The 18,452-nt window shown below is 48.1% G+C and overlaps 1 protein-coding gene and 1 long non-coding RNA gene across 2 annotated transcripts in view; both read right to left on the reverse strand.

Annotated features, from left to right (window-relative positions):
* Window positions 1-1,129: 1,129 nt before the first annotated feature.
* LOC118452223 lies at window positions 1,130-4,622 on the reverse strand. The gene is made up of 4 exons (XR_004841916.1): window positions 4,463-4,622; window positions 3,204-4,120; window positions 2,864-3,074; window positions 1,130-2,141 (listed from the first exon to the last, which is right to left on the reverse strand). It is a non-coding gene; the product is annotated as an uncharacterized LOC118452223 (long non-coding RNA).
* A 62-nt stretch (window positions 4,623-4,684) lies between these two features.
* The window catches only part of BRPF3 (bromodomain and PHD finger containing 3), a 25,004-nt gene continuing 11,236 nt past the window's right edge, over window positions 4,685-18,452 (reverse strand). Inside the window, exons 9-13 of the mRNA XM_009638179.2 lie at window positions 16,514-16,607; window positions 14,012-14,109; window positions 11,982-12,079; window positions 9,727-9,881; window positions 4,685-6,964 (exon numbers count right to left, since the gene is read on the reverse strand). Coding sequence (XP_009636474.2) covers window positions 6,781-6,964; window positions 9,727-9,881; window positions 11,982-12,079; window positions 14,012-14,109; window positions 16,514-16,607 — 629 coding nt within the window. The 3' untranslated portion in view covers window positions 4,685-6,780. The remainder of the gene's footprint in view (window positions 6,965-9,726; window positions 9,882-11,981; window positions 12,080-14,011; window positions 14,110-16,513; window positions 16,608-18,452) is intronic.

The following is an 18,452-nucleotide window of genomic DNA, read 5'->3' on the forward strand; positions in this document are numbered from 1 at the left end:
GAGCCGTGCCCTGTGCAGGGGATATTAATTCTGCCCTAAGGAGGGCTGATCACACCTGGCTGATGGGCACAAAATCTCACAGAGCCGAAATAAGAACCGAGGCGTAAGATTTGCCATGCACCGGTCCCAGGATGCATCGCCGCCTGCCCCGGTGGACTTGGACCACGTCACAGCCAACAGCCTCCACAAATCCCCAGGCAAGGCTCCAACATTTATTTCCAGGGCTATCACTCCATCGACAACGTCTTACTCTGGTTCCTTCCTTTCTTTTCCACCCAACGCTCTCTGATGGATGGTGGCGTGGGAGAATGGCAGCAGCTCGCCCCTCGGTTATTAAAGTGCTGCTTTTCCTTGTCTTGTGCCATGGGCTGGTTCTTTGCTCCAGCCAGCCAGGGACCTGATTAGCCAGAAAATTAGGATTTAATATTTAATATTGTCCTTTTTAGAATGAGCTGGGTGGGGTTTTTTGTTTTCTGTATTTTTTTTACTGGAGGAATTCTTTTAAGAAAATGCTTATGGGTGGGAAGAGAGGAGCAGGTCAGGACGGTGCCCAGAATGAAGTCAATAAACCAGAGAGAAAATCCAGCTGTCCTGTCCATGTGAGAGCTGCGAGGCATCAGTTTCTAGCACTGCCCATCCATCCTTCCCCCCTTTGTCTGTCTGTCCATCCCCCCAGCTTGGTTACCCCTGTAACTCTGGTGCGTCGCTGAAAACCTCACCAAATCCCAACGTGCGTTTTACAGCCTGGGCTTCTCTGTGCTGGGTCAGGACCGCGGGTGAAGGGAGGTTTCCTGCTGGGAGCAGAACTGAGAAGCAGCCGAATCCCAGCGGATTCACCCTGGCATCGCCCCGGCTCATCCCGGCGTCCCCTAGGCATCGCCCTACCTGCAGCAAGGATGCCACGCAGTACGGTTATTTCCATTATCGAAATGGCTCCCATTGGAGCAAAATCTGGGCTTTTCTGTAAGGAAAACACCTGCTGGTTGTGGAGATTTTGCACAACCCCCTTCCCTGGCCCGTCCATGTGCTCCTTTTGCATTTCTTTCGGTGGGGAGCGAGGCCTGAGCTCCGTGTTTGCCATCGGCTTCACCTCCCGCTTGGCAAGCACTGAAGTGCTCCTGATCTGCAAACGCTGCAAAACGTCTCCACTAAAAGAAAAAATGCTCATAACCATTGCCACAGAATGACAGAACGGAATAAATAAATGAGGGGGAATGAAAATTCCAGGCATGCTCAGAAAAAAAAAATAATAATCCCTTTTCCCTTTCCTAAACCGGGCTGCAATAAATGCAGGACCTGAATCACTTGACGGTGTCAGTTTAACATCAGCGTGGCATCGGTGCACCCCTCAGTCAGGGACTGCGGACTCGAGGGCACTGAAACTGCGCTTGGGAACAGCGAGTTTTGGAGCTGGCTCCTCGCCGACTCCCCACACACCCGCTGCTGCCCGGGAGCTGACGGTGCGGCCGTTGCAGGGTGCTTTTCCCATGGGAAGTGCCAAGAGATGCCCATTCCCAGCCCCTTGGGTGCAAGCTCTGGGGAGGAGCTGTGAAGCACTGGGAGAAAAAGGGATCCAGGTTGTGAAAGAGGAGAATGCTGGAAGTTTTAATGTTTCCCTTTTTTAGGCACCTGTACGTGTGCACACACGCCAACGCGTGCCAAAACCACTCGCGCCATCGTTAGCCCCATGCATGGTCCCTGACTGCTGTGGGCGTACACGGCTTCGCCCCAAATGGCACCCAAGGGTTGGGATGGGGCTGGGGGTCTGTGGGGACACACACGGCGTTGCGGGTCGTGGGTCTGTGCCAGCCCCTGCGTGTGCAGTGGGTCGGGCTGCCCGCGGGCACGATGGATGCTGTGAATATTGATCACCGCTGATGAATCCCTGCTGTCCCGCTGAGTAATTACAGCGCGTTTCACAGCGGAGCATCATCCATCAAATGCTGAGCAACGGTAAAGAAAAACTCATCAGATGCTGGATGGAGAGCCCCCTCTCCCTCGCCTGCCCCTCCCTCCTCATCCTCACTTTCATCTGCCCATCCCATCCATCCAGGCTGCTCTTCTTCCCCATCTCCAACCTTTCCAGGGTGGGACTCCCATCCTGAGCTGGGTCCAAGGACATGGGCTGCCCACGTCTGCTGCTGCAAGGAAGAATAGAAATACAGCTCGTGGCTTTCCTCCAGCCCTCCCAGCACCGAAGCACACGTTAAACATGTTATCACCCACCCGCTACCCTCCCTCTCCTCCTCACCACCGCCCCAAGCTCCCCACCATGGTGGCCCTTGCCCAGGGCAGCGCAGAGACCCCAGCTCCAGGGGCTGCTGATCCCAGATGCATCCTGCAATGCACAGCCCAGTGAGCCAGGGCTATTTTGGGAGGCTGGAGCAGGCGAGGATTAATCCTCAGCACGGCAGCACCATTAGGTTTTGTCACCTGCTATCCATCTGCCTCTAAGGAGCTGGCTCCATGCTGCTCCCCCCCTCCCTTCGCTTTTTCTCACGCAGAAAAGCCCAAGGCCCAAATCCACGCACAGCGCCCAGTGTAAACTCCCCTGTCCCTACCAAAGGGGACTCGGACCTCCCGAGGGTCTGGCTGAGTCACACACAGAGGAGAAAGCCATCCCTGTTTTCTCCTGGAGCTTATCTGCATTGCATATATATGCTACGTCTATATAGAAAGTGCTAATTATACTTACAATTATAATTAGCACAGAGGGGGAGCCGTCACCCGGATGTACCTATGGCTGTGGGTGAGCAGTCAGTATTTGTGACCGAAAAACCTCATCCTCTGTGGGTGTGGAAGCAGCACTTGCCCTAAGGAGACTCGTCCCACAAATAAATAAATGCGCGTGCGGAACACCTACCTGTGGGTGCCCAGGGCTGAGCATGGCCCCTGCACCCCCCGGCACCCCCGAGCCAGCGCTGCAGCGCCCGGAGGGGTATGGTCCACCCTGCTCTTGCATTTTGGTCTCCTCCAGGAGGTTTTTTGAAGGGCATGTCCACAAACAAGACCCTTCTCTGCGTCTGGAACACGACTCGTTCTTGGCCATTACTTGCCATCCCTGCACCCGGCACCTTGACAAAGAAACAAAATTCAGAAAATTAGGAATGGTTGCAGAAATCCAACGAACTTCCCCTCCCCTTGATCAAAATCTGCCAGCCTTCAGCCTTGCCCCAATGCCACATAAAGAGCTGTGTCCTTACCAGTGAGCCAAGCCAGGGCATCTTCTTCTTTTCATTGATTTTATTTCTTTTTTGCAACTCCAAAAAGAAACACGGAGGAACGGATGGGGCAAGGCTGGTGGCTGCACCTGAAGCACCAAAGACACCGAGCAACACGCACCATGTAATCAAAGGGAAATTAAACTTCTCCACTAGGAAGTTTTGCTTCCAACATTGCAAATTAATTACTGGTTTCAAGCAAAGGTGCCGTTGGTGGCAGCCCCGGGAGATGCTGTGGCAGCAGCTCCGGAGGGACGGCAGATCCCAGCAGCTCCCGCAGATGCTGCTGCTGGGACCGGATCCAGGCAGGACAAACCCAGCTTTGCAAACTGGTGCTGGGGAGACCCGTGGCAGCCTTGCCTTCAAATTAGAGGCAGAAGCATCTGAAAGGACAAACCTACTAGGGAGAAAACAGGAATTTAATTACTCAGTATTTCAATATTAGTTGGAGATGAGGGTCAGAGACCATGACAGGGCGGCAGATGCTGAGGACGGGAGATTATTGGAAACTGGGGCTTTTCATGAATCAGGCTGACAATTGTCTGAGCTCAGGAGGCAGAGGACGTGCTGGCAAGGCGGGCAGAGGCTGGGCAAGGAGGTGAGAGCCAGGATGAGGCCTCGAAGCAGGTAACTGTACCTGCCCCCTGCAGAATTTGGGGCACTCAGGCTGAACAACGGAACGGGAGAAAGGGAAAAATGTCCCCTGGCTCCTGCAGGGTTCTGCGTCACGGCAGTGGGTCTGTGCCTCTGCCCCAGCAGAGCTTCATGCTCGTGGAGGACGTGAACAGTACCTGGATCCTCGGCGAGCAGCAGCCTCCAGCAAAACCCGGGGTCTGCAGTGAGGGGCTGGGCAGCAACGGGGTCCCCAATGGTGCACCACCGCCTGCGGCAACGTGAACCTGCGCAGGGAGGGAAAACGCATCTTAGTGAAGAGAGACAAGGCAAGAGCCCTGCTAAGGTGAGAAACCCTCCCCAGCCGGCAGCCAGGGACCAGCCTGGCTGCAGAGCCCGGCCCTGCTGCGTCCGCGTGGCTCGGCTCCTGTCGCCATCCACCGGCAAATCCCACCGCCCATCGCAGGAGCCCCCGGCCCGCCATCAGCATCACTAGATGGGATTCAAGCCCCAAATTCCCCATTCCCAGCCCTTTGGGGCTGGCCAGAGGGCTGCCATGCATGGTGCCAGGTGGGATCCCACCCTGCAGCACCCAACCCTGTCACCCACCGCACGGGGAACAAACTCACTGCGGGGAGATGCTCGAGGCAGCGCAAGAAATCCCTGCGCGCGTGCGTCCCTTTGCTTTGCAACCGCTTTGCGCCCGCATCTGGGACGGCTGGGACGAAAAACACCATCAGGGTAAGTGATGTCCTGGGCTTCAGGACAACACTAGCAAGGAAGGACTCTTTTTTTTTTTTTTTTTTTTATACATTAGAACATTTATTTCTCAGAGAGAAAATATAGTCTCAGACAGTCAGATTATAGTAGGTAAAATTAGCTTTTTTTTTTTCTCTTTACAAGCATAGATTTTCTTATTACCTCTCTTATACCATCTGATATAAACAATTCTAGAAAGCAAATAAACTCACTTTCTACAATAAATAGAGCGATCTGTGCTTTACAGCAGACTGACAGTAACGTTTAGGTCCCGTAGCAACAGCAGGATTAGCCAATTCAAATCCTAAAATATCATTTAAAAACAGAACAAAACCAAACCCAAAAAAACCCCAAATCCCAAGATCTTAAAACATATACACAGGTCACGAGTCCACAGCTGAGCTACCACCTGGAAAAGTGTATGTTCCTTTAAATAAATTACACTGTGTGCATATAAAAGACCCAGCAACACAACTGAGGACTTCCAAGAATGGTGACAATAGGTCTAAATAATTTAGAACAATATTTTACAACTATATACACAACATCCTTCCCTAGCCACACTCCATAGGCATTATTATTATTATATTATTATTATTTTTACAAAATCCTATGCCCCATCTCTATATGTTACAGGAATCTTCCTTAAAGTGTGGTTCCATGTCCCAATGTATAAGAAGTGGTATTTTAAAAAAGTAGACCAAGTAGAAATGGCAGTGATTACTCCCCCCTATTCACTATTATTATTATTATTTTGACCCCACATTCTCTTCAGTATGAAAAAGTTAAAATAATAAAAAAATATCGAGTTAAAAAGCGAAATGATGATATTCAATCTACAATCTTGCTCTGCACCTTTGGTTCTTAAAATGGGAAAGCAAAAAGGGATACACAACAGAAGCGATCAGAGAAATCATAAAGTCCTTGGCTGATAGAAAAGGTTTTGTCATCAAGTTTTCCAAACATCGGTTGTCCCTGTTTTTTTGCAATGCAAACCCAAAAAACCAGGGATTGTCTGCAGAGCTGGGTTTACTTGGGTTTTAATGGATGACAGCGCTGGAGACCCACACGCCGGGGAAAGGATATGTGTGTGTGGGAGAAGGCGAGAAGGCAAAATGGTCGTGTGCTCTAGTTAGTGCTTGGCTTCAACCCAAACCGAGCCAGAGGAAAACGTTAGAGAGACAGAAAAAAGGGAAGAAAGGAAGAGGAGCCTTACACCAAATGTGCATAAACCAACACAAAAGATGCATCTCCCTCCAACCCTGATCAACCTCAGTGCCTGCAAAGCTGCTCCAGCTCGCTAGACACCTCCAAAATTAGTTTTGCTTTTTAAAAAAAGGAAGTTATCTTTGCTTAGACTCAGAACTGTACTAAACCGTGATACGAAATGTTACTGGAACAAGCACAGTCACAGAAATCAGAATTTAAATGAGAAACTACCAAATAAATTTCTAAGGACGTAACACACGCACAAAAATCAGCTCATTTGCTTTTTGTATTTAAAGCTCTGTGCATCTGTGCATGTAAGTGTGTGCAGCAGAGGGCAAGGTTACCAAAATATCTCAAGCTTTTCTCAATGCAATGAGAGAATTCTAACGTGAAAACACTACGTACGTAGGCAGGAAAATCATAACGCAAACTCCCAGCTACGATTTTTTTTTTTTATGTGATGGGACAATCAATGTCGTTAAAAAAAATAAGAAGGCCAATGATGGTTAGGGTAAATTTGGCACAAGAAAGTCCAGTTGGGATTTCCGTAATGGATCCTGGTTTGGTTACAGTGGTGACGGGTTCCCGGGAATTACTCGGGGCTGGCTGACGACTTAAAAACCCCGGCGGCACCACGGGGGAGGCAGGGGCAAGGGAGGGTGCGTGAGGTCCGAACATCCGAGTGCTGCGCTCTGCTCACCGCGTCAGCTCACCTTGGCTCCCGTCAGCCGGCAGCTTTTCCTAACTACCTTACTCCTGGCCCTGTAGACTATACATTTCATCCCCTGCCAGCTCTTCAACGAGACACATTCAGAAAGAAGCTGGACAGGCTTTTTTGGCACATTTCAGGGTACTTGGAGGAGTGCGGACAGCTGCTGGGAACGGCGTCCCCCGGCCGGTCAGTGCACGAGACGGTCCGCTCTGCCGACGCAGAGAGCACGGGGTCTGGAGGAAAAGGAGGACCGGCCACCCCGACCCCTTACAGATAATTGGACGTAACGAAGGGATGATCTCCCCGCACGCGGCTCATGTGAATCATGGCTCGGTCGTATGCCACCTGCACAGACTTGCGAATGCTGGTTTTTCGTCCTTCCATCATCTTTAGCTTGTCCACTGTGTCATCCACGCCAAGGGGATAGACTTTGTCACGCGGAAGCCACTGCCTGCGATAGAAAGGAGAGCACAAAGCCCCGTCACCAAGGGCATCGAGAGGGGAAACGGGGAAAGAAGAGCAAACACCTGGGGGCCTCTTGCCCTTGCAACGCTATGCCTGAGCTCTCTGCAGGAGGCTGACTGCTCCGACGTGCCTGGCTCTCATACCTGCTGCAACAGGCCAAGGAGTTTGTCCTAAGCGTTTCCAAGACATGGCCAAGTACTCCCAGCTCCTCAAGCATTCCCCACGTGCCTCAGTTTGATTACTCACTAGTTGTCCTCTCCTCCCCAGGAGCAGCTACGTTCCTGTGATCTGTTTGTTTATAACTAACACCCCCCAGTGATGCTACAAACGTTGAAATGCCTGCATCTGACATGGAAGAACCACCTGGAGCCAAAATGTCTTCCTGCATGAGCACAGTTTTCTCTCTCCTTGGACTCCTTACTCAAGGCTTTCAATGCTCCTTGGAGCTCCAGGGGAAACATGGAAACTCCTGTGTTCCACAGAGCAGCAAATGCAGGGACTTCCATGGTGGAAAGTTAAGGTTTTATCCCCGAGAAAGCTCTGCCTTGTTCCAAGAGGCTGTAAGCATCAGGGTTTGGGTGACTACAACTCTCTGAGTATCATCCAGAAACATGCAGCTTCCAGTAGACACGTTCCAAGCCCAAGTTGACCCCAACAAACCAATGACTTAGATTGCAAGTGCCTTTTCTATAGCAAGTTTTTATTGTGCAGTCATTAGCCCAGGACAATTAGCACACTCAGAAACATGTCATCCTTCCTAACGAAGTCCAGCTCCTAGGAGTTAAATCTCAGCCACTGCTAGCACAGTTCAATGCATCTCCCAGCCAGCCAACAGGGGCAACCCAGGGCAGCTCAGCTTACGTTCACCACGAAAACGAGGGGCCAATTTCAATTTTTCCCTTCTGCAGCATCACTGAAGTCAGCAGAATTTGCATCTGGCACGAAGAGGGGTTTAGAGGACTTTCCTGAGGTGCCTTAGTGCCCCACAAACTGCAGTCAAGGCTCTAAGTGGCCACTTAAGAGTGTAAACATCCACCAGAGCTTGTCTTCAACGAGAGCAGGGCAAAGCCAAGGAAATGCTGATTTTTATTGGGAAGGTAGTTTCAATGACAAGTTTGGATTTAGATTTTTCAAAACTGATGACTACAGCACCAGGAAGCATGGCACTGCCATTGATTTTCAGCTAAAAATCATTAGTACCTCTTCGAAGAACATGCCCTGTATCAAGTGGTTCTGGTAATCGGCGGCAGTGGAACAACGCAGCGTACTAATAAAAACCTTGGGAGTGTGGCTCTTGGCACTTCTTTTGCCCAGAGGACACAAACATTCTCATCAAGTGAGGCAAACGTGGCTCCCTTCTCAGCTTCCCAAGAAGACGGCACACGCTTTTCCTTTGCCTGTGTTGCCTCCATCTCTTTAAACTGCATAAAACACTGCAGCAGCCCCAAAATGTAGGGGGAAAACACTCCCCCTTGCTGCTTTACCTCGTTGTGTGTTCAGCTCTGCTCTCTCTCCGTGATTGCACCTTCCCTCCGGCTGCGACACAGCCTCTGGGCAATGCTGGCCTCCTTCCTCCAGCCTCTCACCCTTCCCTGCTCTTATGGGAGATGCTCTCTCTGCCAGGGCTGCCTGGCTGCAACCTCACTCAAACCCCTTCCAGGGATGCCAGCAAAGACCTTCCCCGGGAGAACAAGGAGGAGAAGGGCTCTCAAAGTACCAGGAGGCTCCTTTTTAAGCTCTTGGTATCTTTAATTCATAGAGGCAGCAGCAGAAGAGCCAAGCCCGTTCTCTCCTCTGTTCCTATGTGCACCCCAACTGCCCAGCATCTGTATTTTCCGCAGTATAAACTCTCTGGATCTATGATCCCAGCTGCACACCTCTCACCCTGGGTGAGAATTTATTTGCTTGGTTCATGTTCCCACGTGGCATTTGCTGGTTAAATAATCCAGTGGGTTCAGCGTGCGGCTGCCTGCCTCATCATGGGGACTCACCTCTTCCGGCACAATGCTCCCATTTTACAAGTTTCCCATTGTTTCATACACGGATTTCAAAGCTTTATTGCTCATTTTCAAGGCACTTCACTGGTTTGTGGCTTATTATATCTGGCCGGGTTACCGTTACCACGTGAGCCTGGTCAGTCACTGATACTAAAATCAGCAGATTCAGTCTGTCTGAGACAGAATGGCAAAAGACCTTGAGGTATTTCACTTGCCCTGAGCCAGGTGCTTACACCTACATTTTCCATCTTAAATAAGTATCTTGATTTGAAAACTGTAGGTACTCAGCACCTCTGAAAAATCAGGCAAGTCTAAATATGGAATAAACCCAGCATTTTGAAAATGTTACCCTGGAGATTTTTGGCAAATCTTTTGTGCAGCAGTGGAACTGGCTGCTGAGTCTGCTTGGTTTTTTAAAAGTCAAATCCTCTCTCTAATTTGCTGCAGATTTTGACTACTAAATTGGCTCTTCATGTACCTCAGTATTTCTGTGGTGATGTGGGTGAAGTAATGCTGGGCTGTTCACCATGGAAGTGGAGCAGTCAGACATCATGCTCTTGGGCCAGGGAAAAGCAGGCTGGCTTCCTCATTTAGACTCTTCTTGACTGCTACATATTTAAATTCTCCAATTTACATGTAACACCATCATCATCATAATCCCTGTATGCTCCCATATACCAAAGATGATTTTAAATCTTCCCTCTCTGCCACAGCACTCGCCACAGGCCCCCGCCTGTCTGCACACACTCACCAGGTTCTCTTGTTGTCAAAGAAAAGGACAAGGAAGAGCTTTTCTCCTGCCTCTGTCTGCCTCTGCTCCCCCAACTTCAACACATCCACGGGCGGGACTGGGATGGGGACTCCATTGTGGAGCAAACCCTCGCGCGGCATCTTGGGATCGATTATCTAGTGACACAGGGAAAGGATATTTAAGCACAAAACCCTTCAAGTACTGCGGAGAATGCTTTTGTTTTTCTGTTCTTTCAGTTTATCCCAGCTAGACAATCAAAATCTACTTAGGATGGGTAAGCAAAATTGCTTGCTCTGTCTCAGTGGCAATCTTTAAAGAATTTTCCCATCCTCAAGGCTTCCCCTGTGGAAGGGAAGCCAGTCAGTCCAAAGGCCAAGCACCCAGTCTTAAAAAAGGGAAAGGATAGAAGTGTGTCGTTCTGTGTGGATGCAGATGCATTTACATTAATTGGTAATTTAGTACAAACTCAGTATTGTTGTGTTCAGCAAAGGATTTCCTTCCCTCACTCCTAACTCGTACAATAAATGTAACACCATTGCTGCACTCAGCAGGCACAGTGCGGTTTCACAACAGCTCCAGCCTGGTGCAATTCAGTTGACTCCAGCAGCATTTGCTCAGATTTGTACTGCTGTTAGATCAGAATCAGGCCCAGCCTTTGGAAAGGGTCGACAGGCAGTGCCAGCTCTATCAGGCTAGAGGAACACAGACTGCAACGACAGACCCATCGATTCTCCCCATATAAAGCAGAAACGTCAGCGTCCAACATTTGCGCTACTTGATCACAGGAGGAGAACGGAAGAGCCAAGGGCGGATGCAATCCTCGGTCTAGTCCTCCCTGCCTCCTGATCTTGACTCCTAAGGGCTTGAAAAAGCAGATTGGCTTTGACATTGGCCAGCTGTAGGAATTTATTAAGAGACTTTTCCACCACAACAGATTCCTGTAAAAATGCCTTTTTTGGGGCAATCTCAGTGTTTAAAGCCTTGTTAATGCACACTTTAACCTGGGCTGTAGCCACACGAATATCTAAAAATGCTCTGGCTGGCCAACATGGCTAGCAGATCCATAGATGTTCTCTCCTCCGGGCTCCCACTTAGAGTAAGAGCATGGATGAGGGTCGCTCTTCTAGCACAATCTGCCCTTTTTGACGGCATCAGAACTGTGCTCAGCCACGGCCAGGCACACATGCTGTGTCAGCTTACGGATGGTTTCACAGCTCTGCTGCTCGGATGTAGAGACCTGTGTAATTTCCGTGATGACTGCACTTGCTTTCACCCCCTACAATTTCTCAGCAGTCACAAGCGCTGTCTGTCGTAGCGATCCCAACCATAAAGGTACTTAAGGGGATGGCTGCAGCCATGCAGAAATTACACGGAGCAGAGATGGCAAGGAAGAGCCACATCTCAAGGGATATATTTAAAAGTAGCAGAAACAACAAAACACAGTCTCATCTCATGGTCTTACTTATATACTTACTTCAGCAATCTCTCTTGATAACTTAACAAGGACTTAAAACCTGCAGTGGCGCTGGCACTTCCTAGCATGTCATGTCTTGCTTTGGAACTGAATATGGTGCTCACTGAAGCCAGGTTTATGGATTTCACGTTAATAGTCAAATATCCAGAGACGGATAAATATTAAGAAAGTATCATTCAAAGGACGAGGTGCAAACACATGCATATATTCTTGTATGTAATGTGTTTAATGATACATATTAATGTATCAAATATATGGTTATTGAATGTATATATGCATCACAAGGCCAGTTGGGCACCTGCATGTAGAGTTGTACTCACTATATAGGAAAATGTGCAGGCAGTTAGACACCAGTGGAACCTGGTGCCTGCCTTTATAAAATTTAGGTCTTCTCATGCCAACAGTACTGATTGCTTTCCCCATACCTGCAGAGTGAACAGGAGAGGAGAGGAAAGATCTCCTCCTATCCCTGGCACTGAGAGACCAATGTTTTATGAATCCTCTGCAATGCTCTGAAACAATGAGCACAGGGAAAATTAACTGTGCAAAGGGGAAAGAAAAAAAAAAAACCTATCCCTGGCACTGAGAGACCAATGTTTTATGAATCCTCTGCAATGCTCTGAAACAATGAGCACAGGGAAAATTAACTGTGCAAAGGGGAAAGAAAAAAAAAAAAGCACATAATGCATGGTTTTGGGAAGTCTTCCTTTTCTGTCTGGTTACACTGGGTACTAGCAGTGTGTTCTGTGTACAGGCTGCGAGAGAGCAACGGGTTACTTACCAAGGCAGGGTAGGAGGGATAGCCACGGCACTTGGCCCACACAAGCTCCAAGGGCTCCAGCTCAGCCTGACTCTCAAAGGACATCAGGAGAGTCCTGCCTAAGGGACAGAAGGAGACATGGCTTAGGAAGGCGATTACGAGCAAGCGGGGTTATGATAACACAGGAAACCACACCGTCATCGAGCCCAGGCGTGATGGCCTGCATTGCCTCAGTAGCAATCAGCTAAAAAAGACGAACTACGATGGTACTTAAAACACACTGACAATATTTCTGGTTTCATTTTTTAACCTATTTGTGTCTACAGCAAGCAGAAAGCTGGAATTTCACCTTTTTTTCATAAAAAACATATTGCCCAGCTAGTCGTCACACAAGAGCATACACTTAATCATTACTGTGTGCACATAGGCATAAATCCAAACCATTTCTCTTAATCAAGATCTAGAGCAAAATGGAAATCCACTCATTGTTTGTACCGGTACACATTGGGTATCCAAACCAGAGATGATAAGATGCACATCTCATCTGCAGTAAGTATGTGATAAAATTTAATGAGCAGCGAGATCCAGCCTGGCCACGGTGAACACCCAGCCTTCTTTATGCTCTACCAGTACAGTCATGTTCCTCATTAAGATAAAGCCACAGTCTCCTAAACCATGGGTCTAAGTCTACGCGTGCATGTAGCGTCAGAGAACTCTTCAGTACGGAAATATGAATCAAATCCAGTTCTGGAGTGAATACCTGCTATGTCACTGAAATCAAACGGGTATACAAAGAGGTGAATTTGGTCCATTAGGCTCCACCAAGCCAAATCCATCCTCTATCTGAGATTAATTTGGACCACTGTTCAGCGAGCTCCTTTTTATTCCTCCTAAATACAAATATCTAGACTACTCTGAGGCCATGTACTTTGGGGCTATTTGATCTCTGCAGGAAATGCCTGGTTCTAGCTGACAGAAGTCTATTAGCCATCAATTTTTTCAAACTTAAAGATCCATTCAAGACATGAATCTGTCAGCTCCTGGTCCTGGAAAAGGAGTAATCTTCATCAGTGTGAATTTTACAGCAAGCAGTGCCTGCTCAGGGGGGGAATGGTCAATACACTGGCTTTAACAGAAGTCAAACTGAATCTAGAAAAGGCTGAATAAAACTCAAATGAGCACACTGCCAAGACGGATCCCATGTGCTTCTCCCTATTGCATTCCACATGTATTTTTCCATTAACGAAATGATGTTATAAACCACAGAATTGTCCCACTGATTCTAATTCTCCCGGTACCAGCCCTGCTCTGTAAGCTTATCTCTAAAGCAGATTGCTGAGCGCGCGGGGTCCAGGATAATAACGGTTCCCAGGGAGACAGAAGCCAGCACACAGGAGCTGTACAGAAGGGCACAGGCATACCAGGGAGTCAAAGCTGAATTCTGATTTCAGCACAAACCTGCAATAACTCTATCACTGACACACCGTAAGAAAGACACGAATCTGGTTGTTTGAGCGCTGGAAGATTGGTGTGGTGCCTTGGGTAATATTAGGGGAGCGTGACTTAATTTTACTGATGTATAGCACAGTCTGACAAAGATGACTTTGTTACAAAGACCTTGAAAGCAATGATAGCGATACAAGAGGGAACAGCTATGAAGTCATCTCCGGAGAGACCCCTCTTATAATTATGATTTACTGTTTGTATTGCAGTGTCGTTAAAGAGAACTAGTCCCAAAAGAGGAGGAGACAGCATCAGGGACATTACACACACCAGACCTACAGAAAGCACCCATCCGAGGAGAACACAGGGCACAGGCAATCAGTAAAAGTGAAAGCAGGAAAACCTTTCATGCAATAACCCCAATTTGTAACAAAGCAGGTGCTAATGCACAGGCAGGTCAGCAGTCTGATTTTATCATCTGGATAGTTCATGCAGGACTGGCTCCCAGTGTGCATTGAGCCCTGCTCCCCTGGTTCAGATGGATGTCAGCCCTATGGCATGGTGGGACCGGAGCGGGGTGTTCCTGAGAGCGGGGCTGCTGTGCTCACCTGAGCTGCCGTAATCGGAGTCTCCATTCACACCTTCCAAGAAGGGCACCCGAGAAAGAGCTGGCTTCCCTCGACTTCGCTTGGGAGGCATCAAACCACTAGGAAAGTAAACATTAGGAAAAAACAGATTACCCTCGAAGACAAAGCCAGGTACATGGATTTCCCAGCTCTGTTTAAAATACTGGGAAATTACCATACTGGTGCATCACTGACATGAAAAGAACACTGAATACTTTAACAAAATGTCATCAATACATCTCTTCTGGTGCAAATACACTGGACATCATCCCAGCTTTGCCACAAGTGATGAAAGGGGCCTAATAGAAACCAAGCTATGAACATGAGGAAGAAACCAAGCAAAGACTGGAGAGCTGATGCGGGGATGCTCGGAGCTTGCATGAGCTCACCCAGTTGCGTACAGACTTTGGAGGCAATAACAGCAGCCCTCCAACATATATGCAGTTGGACTCTATCAGCCCATGTCCTGAACATCCTTACACCTCATTACTACCAACATTTCAGAAAACGGACTATCTCCACCTCCAGCAATCACATTTTTTCACTTATTGTAATTCTTTTTTTTTTTTCTTTTACAACTTTCTAATCAGCAACCCATTCTGAGTGAATTTGGTGCTCAAAAAGAAAGAATGGAGAAAAAGCAGCAAACAGAGCTGTTCCTAAATAGAATAATTGTACAAGTTATCCATGAGGCATTAGCTTGTTTTTAATTCCTTGTTTTGTGGGTGTCACATAGCTATAATGTTATTTTTGCTATGCGAATTGCTTGCAATTACTCTAATGCGCACTTACATCGCACTTTTCATCTTCAAAGTACTACACAAACATCAACTAACAGGTCCCCACGCACCCCTGTGAATTCAGATTTGTCTCCCTCACTTACCGATGGGTAAATGGAGGCAAATATGGTGGGGCCAAAAGGCCAAGACAAGGTTTGAAGGTGAGTTTCTGGCTCCTGGTCCTGGTTCTGAGAGCAACCTCACCCCATGAAGGATTTCTGCCTGTCTCAAAGGCCCTCATTTAGATGACACTACAACTGTGCAAGAATCCAGTTCTCTCCTTTTTGTTCCCTTTGATGCAGCTCCTCGCCTTACGTTCATTTATTGCAGTAGATTCTTGTGAGATCTGCACAGGGGTCATGGCAGTATCCAGCTTACAGAAGAGGCAATGACTGAGCTGAAGATCTGGGCACACAGCCCAGAGAAGAGGGGAGAGATGAAGAAGCGGGCGGGCGCCCCATCTCACAGAAGAGCTGGAGGTCCTACGCATCCAAGGGTCTCAGCATGTGCTAAGAGGGAGAATTTACTGGGGAGCCACGTGCTTCCCTTGGGCTGCCCAGCACCTGACTGTGGAGGTGGGATCACTCTGCCACAGGGAAAAGCCCTCACACCAAAATTGCTCCTCCAAACCCAGGGCCTTGCCCCTTGTCATGGGCACGAAAGCCTTTGCAAACAGATTTATAATGAAAACACTAATCAAACCTTAGCTACAAACTGCAAAATTATACACCTCTTTTGACAGCTAACATTTAGGATCACTCTGCATAGCAGAGCGAAGTTTTCATTTAAAAAATGCTCCTGGGATTCAACCCTGCTGCAGAATAATTTGTTAGGTAGCTAATAGTTTTAAACTGCAGCTTCAGTCCTGAGAACGGGTGTGCATGGGGAGCTTTACAATTTTAAGTGCCCAACTGACATTGCAAGCTTGAGGTCTTACAGGACTAACTGAGCACATGCATTGGGAGGAAGCATAAAATGTCTGAATGTATTTCTCTAGTGATGGGTCATCGCCCTCAGGGTCATCAAAGACAAGCAGAGGGCAATGACATGTTCAGAGCACTGAAAATATTACTAAGAATGTCAACTAAGATAGTCTTGCTTCTGCCTGTCCTAGACAATCTTAGCCATCAAGGTCAAGTGTTCTCAGCCTGCCACTCACAACTCACACAAACATGATTCTGGTTTTATCGTGCAGTGAAAGGGCTGTGAAATGACTTAGGTCAGTGTTAGGAGGGCTGGATAGGTAGGTAAGACCAGAAAATGGATATGGTACCCATGTATCCCTACTGCATCTGGCTAAAAAGATGACAGATGTTTGCTTTAAGTCTGTCCAGTCCTGTCTGAAGCACCCAGTTCTGGTTTTAAACCTTTGAGAGGAAGAAAGCCAGCAGTTTGGTAGATGGTAGAAGTTCAGCTTCACCTGCAGTGCTGAACTGGACGTTTGAGTTCAAGGTTTTTCTAGCTTTGGCTCTCAAGAACTGCAAGAAGGTATGCATCAGCAGAGAGGATGTGTCTGTATTGAGGAATGGAAGTGTAACAGATACGCATTTGCTTGAAAAATCAAGTACTGCTTTTGGGACCTATAGCTTAAGAGGACAGGATGGAACCTCAGAAGCTTTTTGTCTTTTAGGTTCCACACACAAAACAAGGCAGATTAATCCAGACACAAGGTGCTCTGGGGAACAGTTTTGCACAGGGCACTTACCTGCAGGCTTCGAACACCAGTCCACCACCCAGGCCAGAGCCACACTCAGAGTCAGAGCCGCTTTCTACGTGTTTTGCGAAGCCGTTAGTCACTCCTGCCAAGAGACAAATGGGAATCAGCCCAAAGAAACAGCGGCAACACACAGAGATGCTACCGAGACTCAAGTAGGGTCACTGTCCCGTGACTGCCAGCCACAAAGATGCTGAGTACTTCGACCAGAGAGGGAAATTCTGCACCCAGTTCCCTAGACTCAGCTGTAACCAAAAGGTGACTCATAAAAGGTATTTTCACCCCGACACATGACAAATTAGGCTGTCTCTGAAGAAGCAAGCGCTACAGGTATAGGAGAGCTCCATACAGCATCCAGCTTGCTGGGCAAGCCCAGAGGCGAGGGAATGAACCCCTTGCTCATCTGGCTTCAAATGTCATTTGGAAAAGGCACGGAGGTTTCACGCTGACTGCCACAGACTTCTCCTTGCTCACCCCGGGCCTGGCTGCTGGGCTGGTCCCTGTCCACAGGAGCAGGCATATAAAACCACAGCTTATTTGGTTACAGGTTCTTTGCTGAGACTAAACCGCTCTAGGAAAAACTCGTTGCTTCAATTTTTGGAAATGAGATTTTCCAGTGGCCAGAGCAGACACTGAGGAAGCAAATTCCCCCTGGGTAGAAAGTGGCTCACCACCACCTTCTTCTCTGGCCAGCACAAATGTCACTGTAACCTTAACTAGAATATTTCACTTCTTTGCCCCAGAGGCTGAAAGTGCTGGAAATCTTCCCTTCACTGCCAGGTTTCCTGCTCTGTGCACTGGAGGGATACCTACATGGAGAGCTGGGATCACCTCTGAGTTCAGACAAGATCCCACAAGCAGGGACAGGCAGGGGTGGACAGGGAATGACCTCTGAGAGCATCCCCAAGCCCAGAGTAGGAGCAATAAGCCAGATGACCACAGCCTTCCCCCATCCAGGGACCCATCACCCCCAGGTTCCCCGTGGGCTCATCAAAGCCCGTCCGCCATACAAAGGGCAAGTTCATGCCAAGGCCACTATTGTTTTTCCAGCTATAAATATGGAACAGTCACAAGGAGCACATTGCCGGCAGACACCCTGTTCTGACAATCCCGATCATGCTGACCTGCTCCTGCGGTAACACGGATTCAGCACACCAGATACTCCCTCCAGTTAGGAGAAATCAATTGTGTTTGAAAGAGTGGAAGGAGCTGAATCACAAAAGCAGTGCTGCAACTCAAAGGAAAAAGCCAGCAGTGCTGCTTCAGCAGAGGAAAAATGTCACTGCCTAGTTACCAGTGATTTTCCAGCACCCTGCCTTTCTTTTTCCTTTTTTAATGTCAGCCTCTCATTCTGACCTGTATCCACTGTGGACAACTCCTCTCTGTTTTAATTACTGGCAGATGATGACGGTGAGTCCTGCAAACCTTTGGAGAAGCCATCTGTGTTTCCTTTAACCTGTCATGGTAAGTCAATCCCCACACTCAGTTGCTTTCCTCCCACTCTCAATTTGCTAGCAACCTTCTAACAGCCAAATAATTTTAAGGTAATATTTGAGGTATGGGCTAAGTCAAGCCTTACAGATGGGAACTGTCCCACAATGGCTGTTAACACAGAATTAAAAATAAATCACATTGCTGTCACCCAGATGTTTCTTTTCACCTTGTGTCTTTCCAAATTTCTTCTCAGCTGCTTATTCTCATTTGCAGATCTAGTTTGAAAAGGAACCTACTCAGTATTCCCACTAATTTTATTTAAAGCCCAGAACTGAGGGTACAGCTGCTGTAAAAGTATTTATCATCTCATCTCCCATGGGTGCTGTGGTACTGGTCCACTGCACTCTTCCAACTGAATGCACCATTTCTGCAGCAGGAAACCCTCACTCCTAAGAGTAGCTGAGCCAACTCAAACCCTTCCGCAAGGGCAGGAATG

The sequence above is a fragment of the Egretta garzetta genome, unplaced genomic scaffold (genome assembly GCF_000687185.1).
Source record: "Egretta garzetta isolate BGI_Z169 unplaced genomic scaffold, ASM68718v1 scaffold105, whole genome shotgun sequence".
In the NCBI taxonomy this organism is placed as follows: Eukaryota; Metazoa; Chordata; class Aves; order Pelecaniformes; family Ardeidae; genus Egretta; species Egretta garzetta.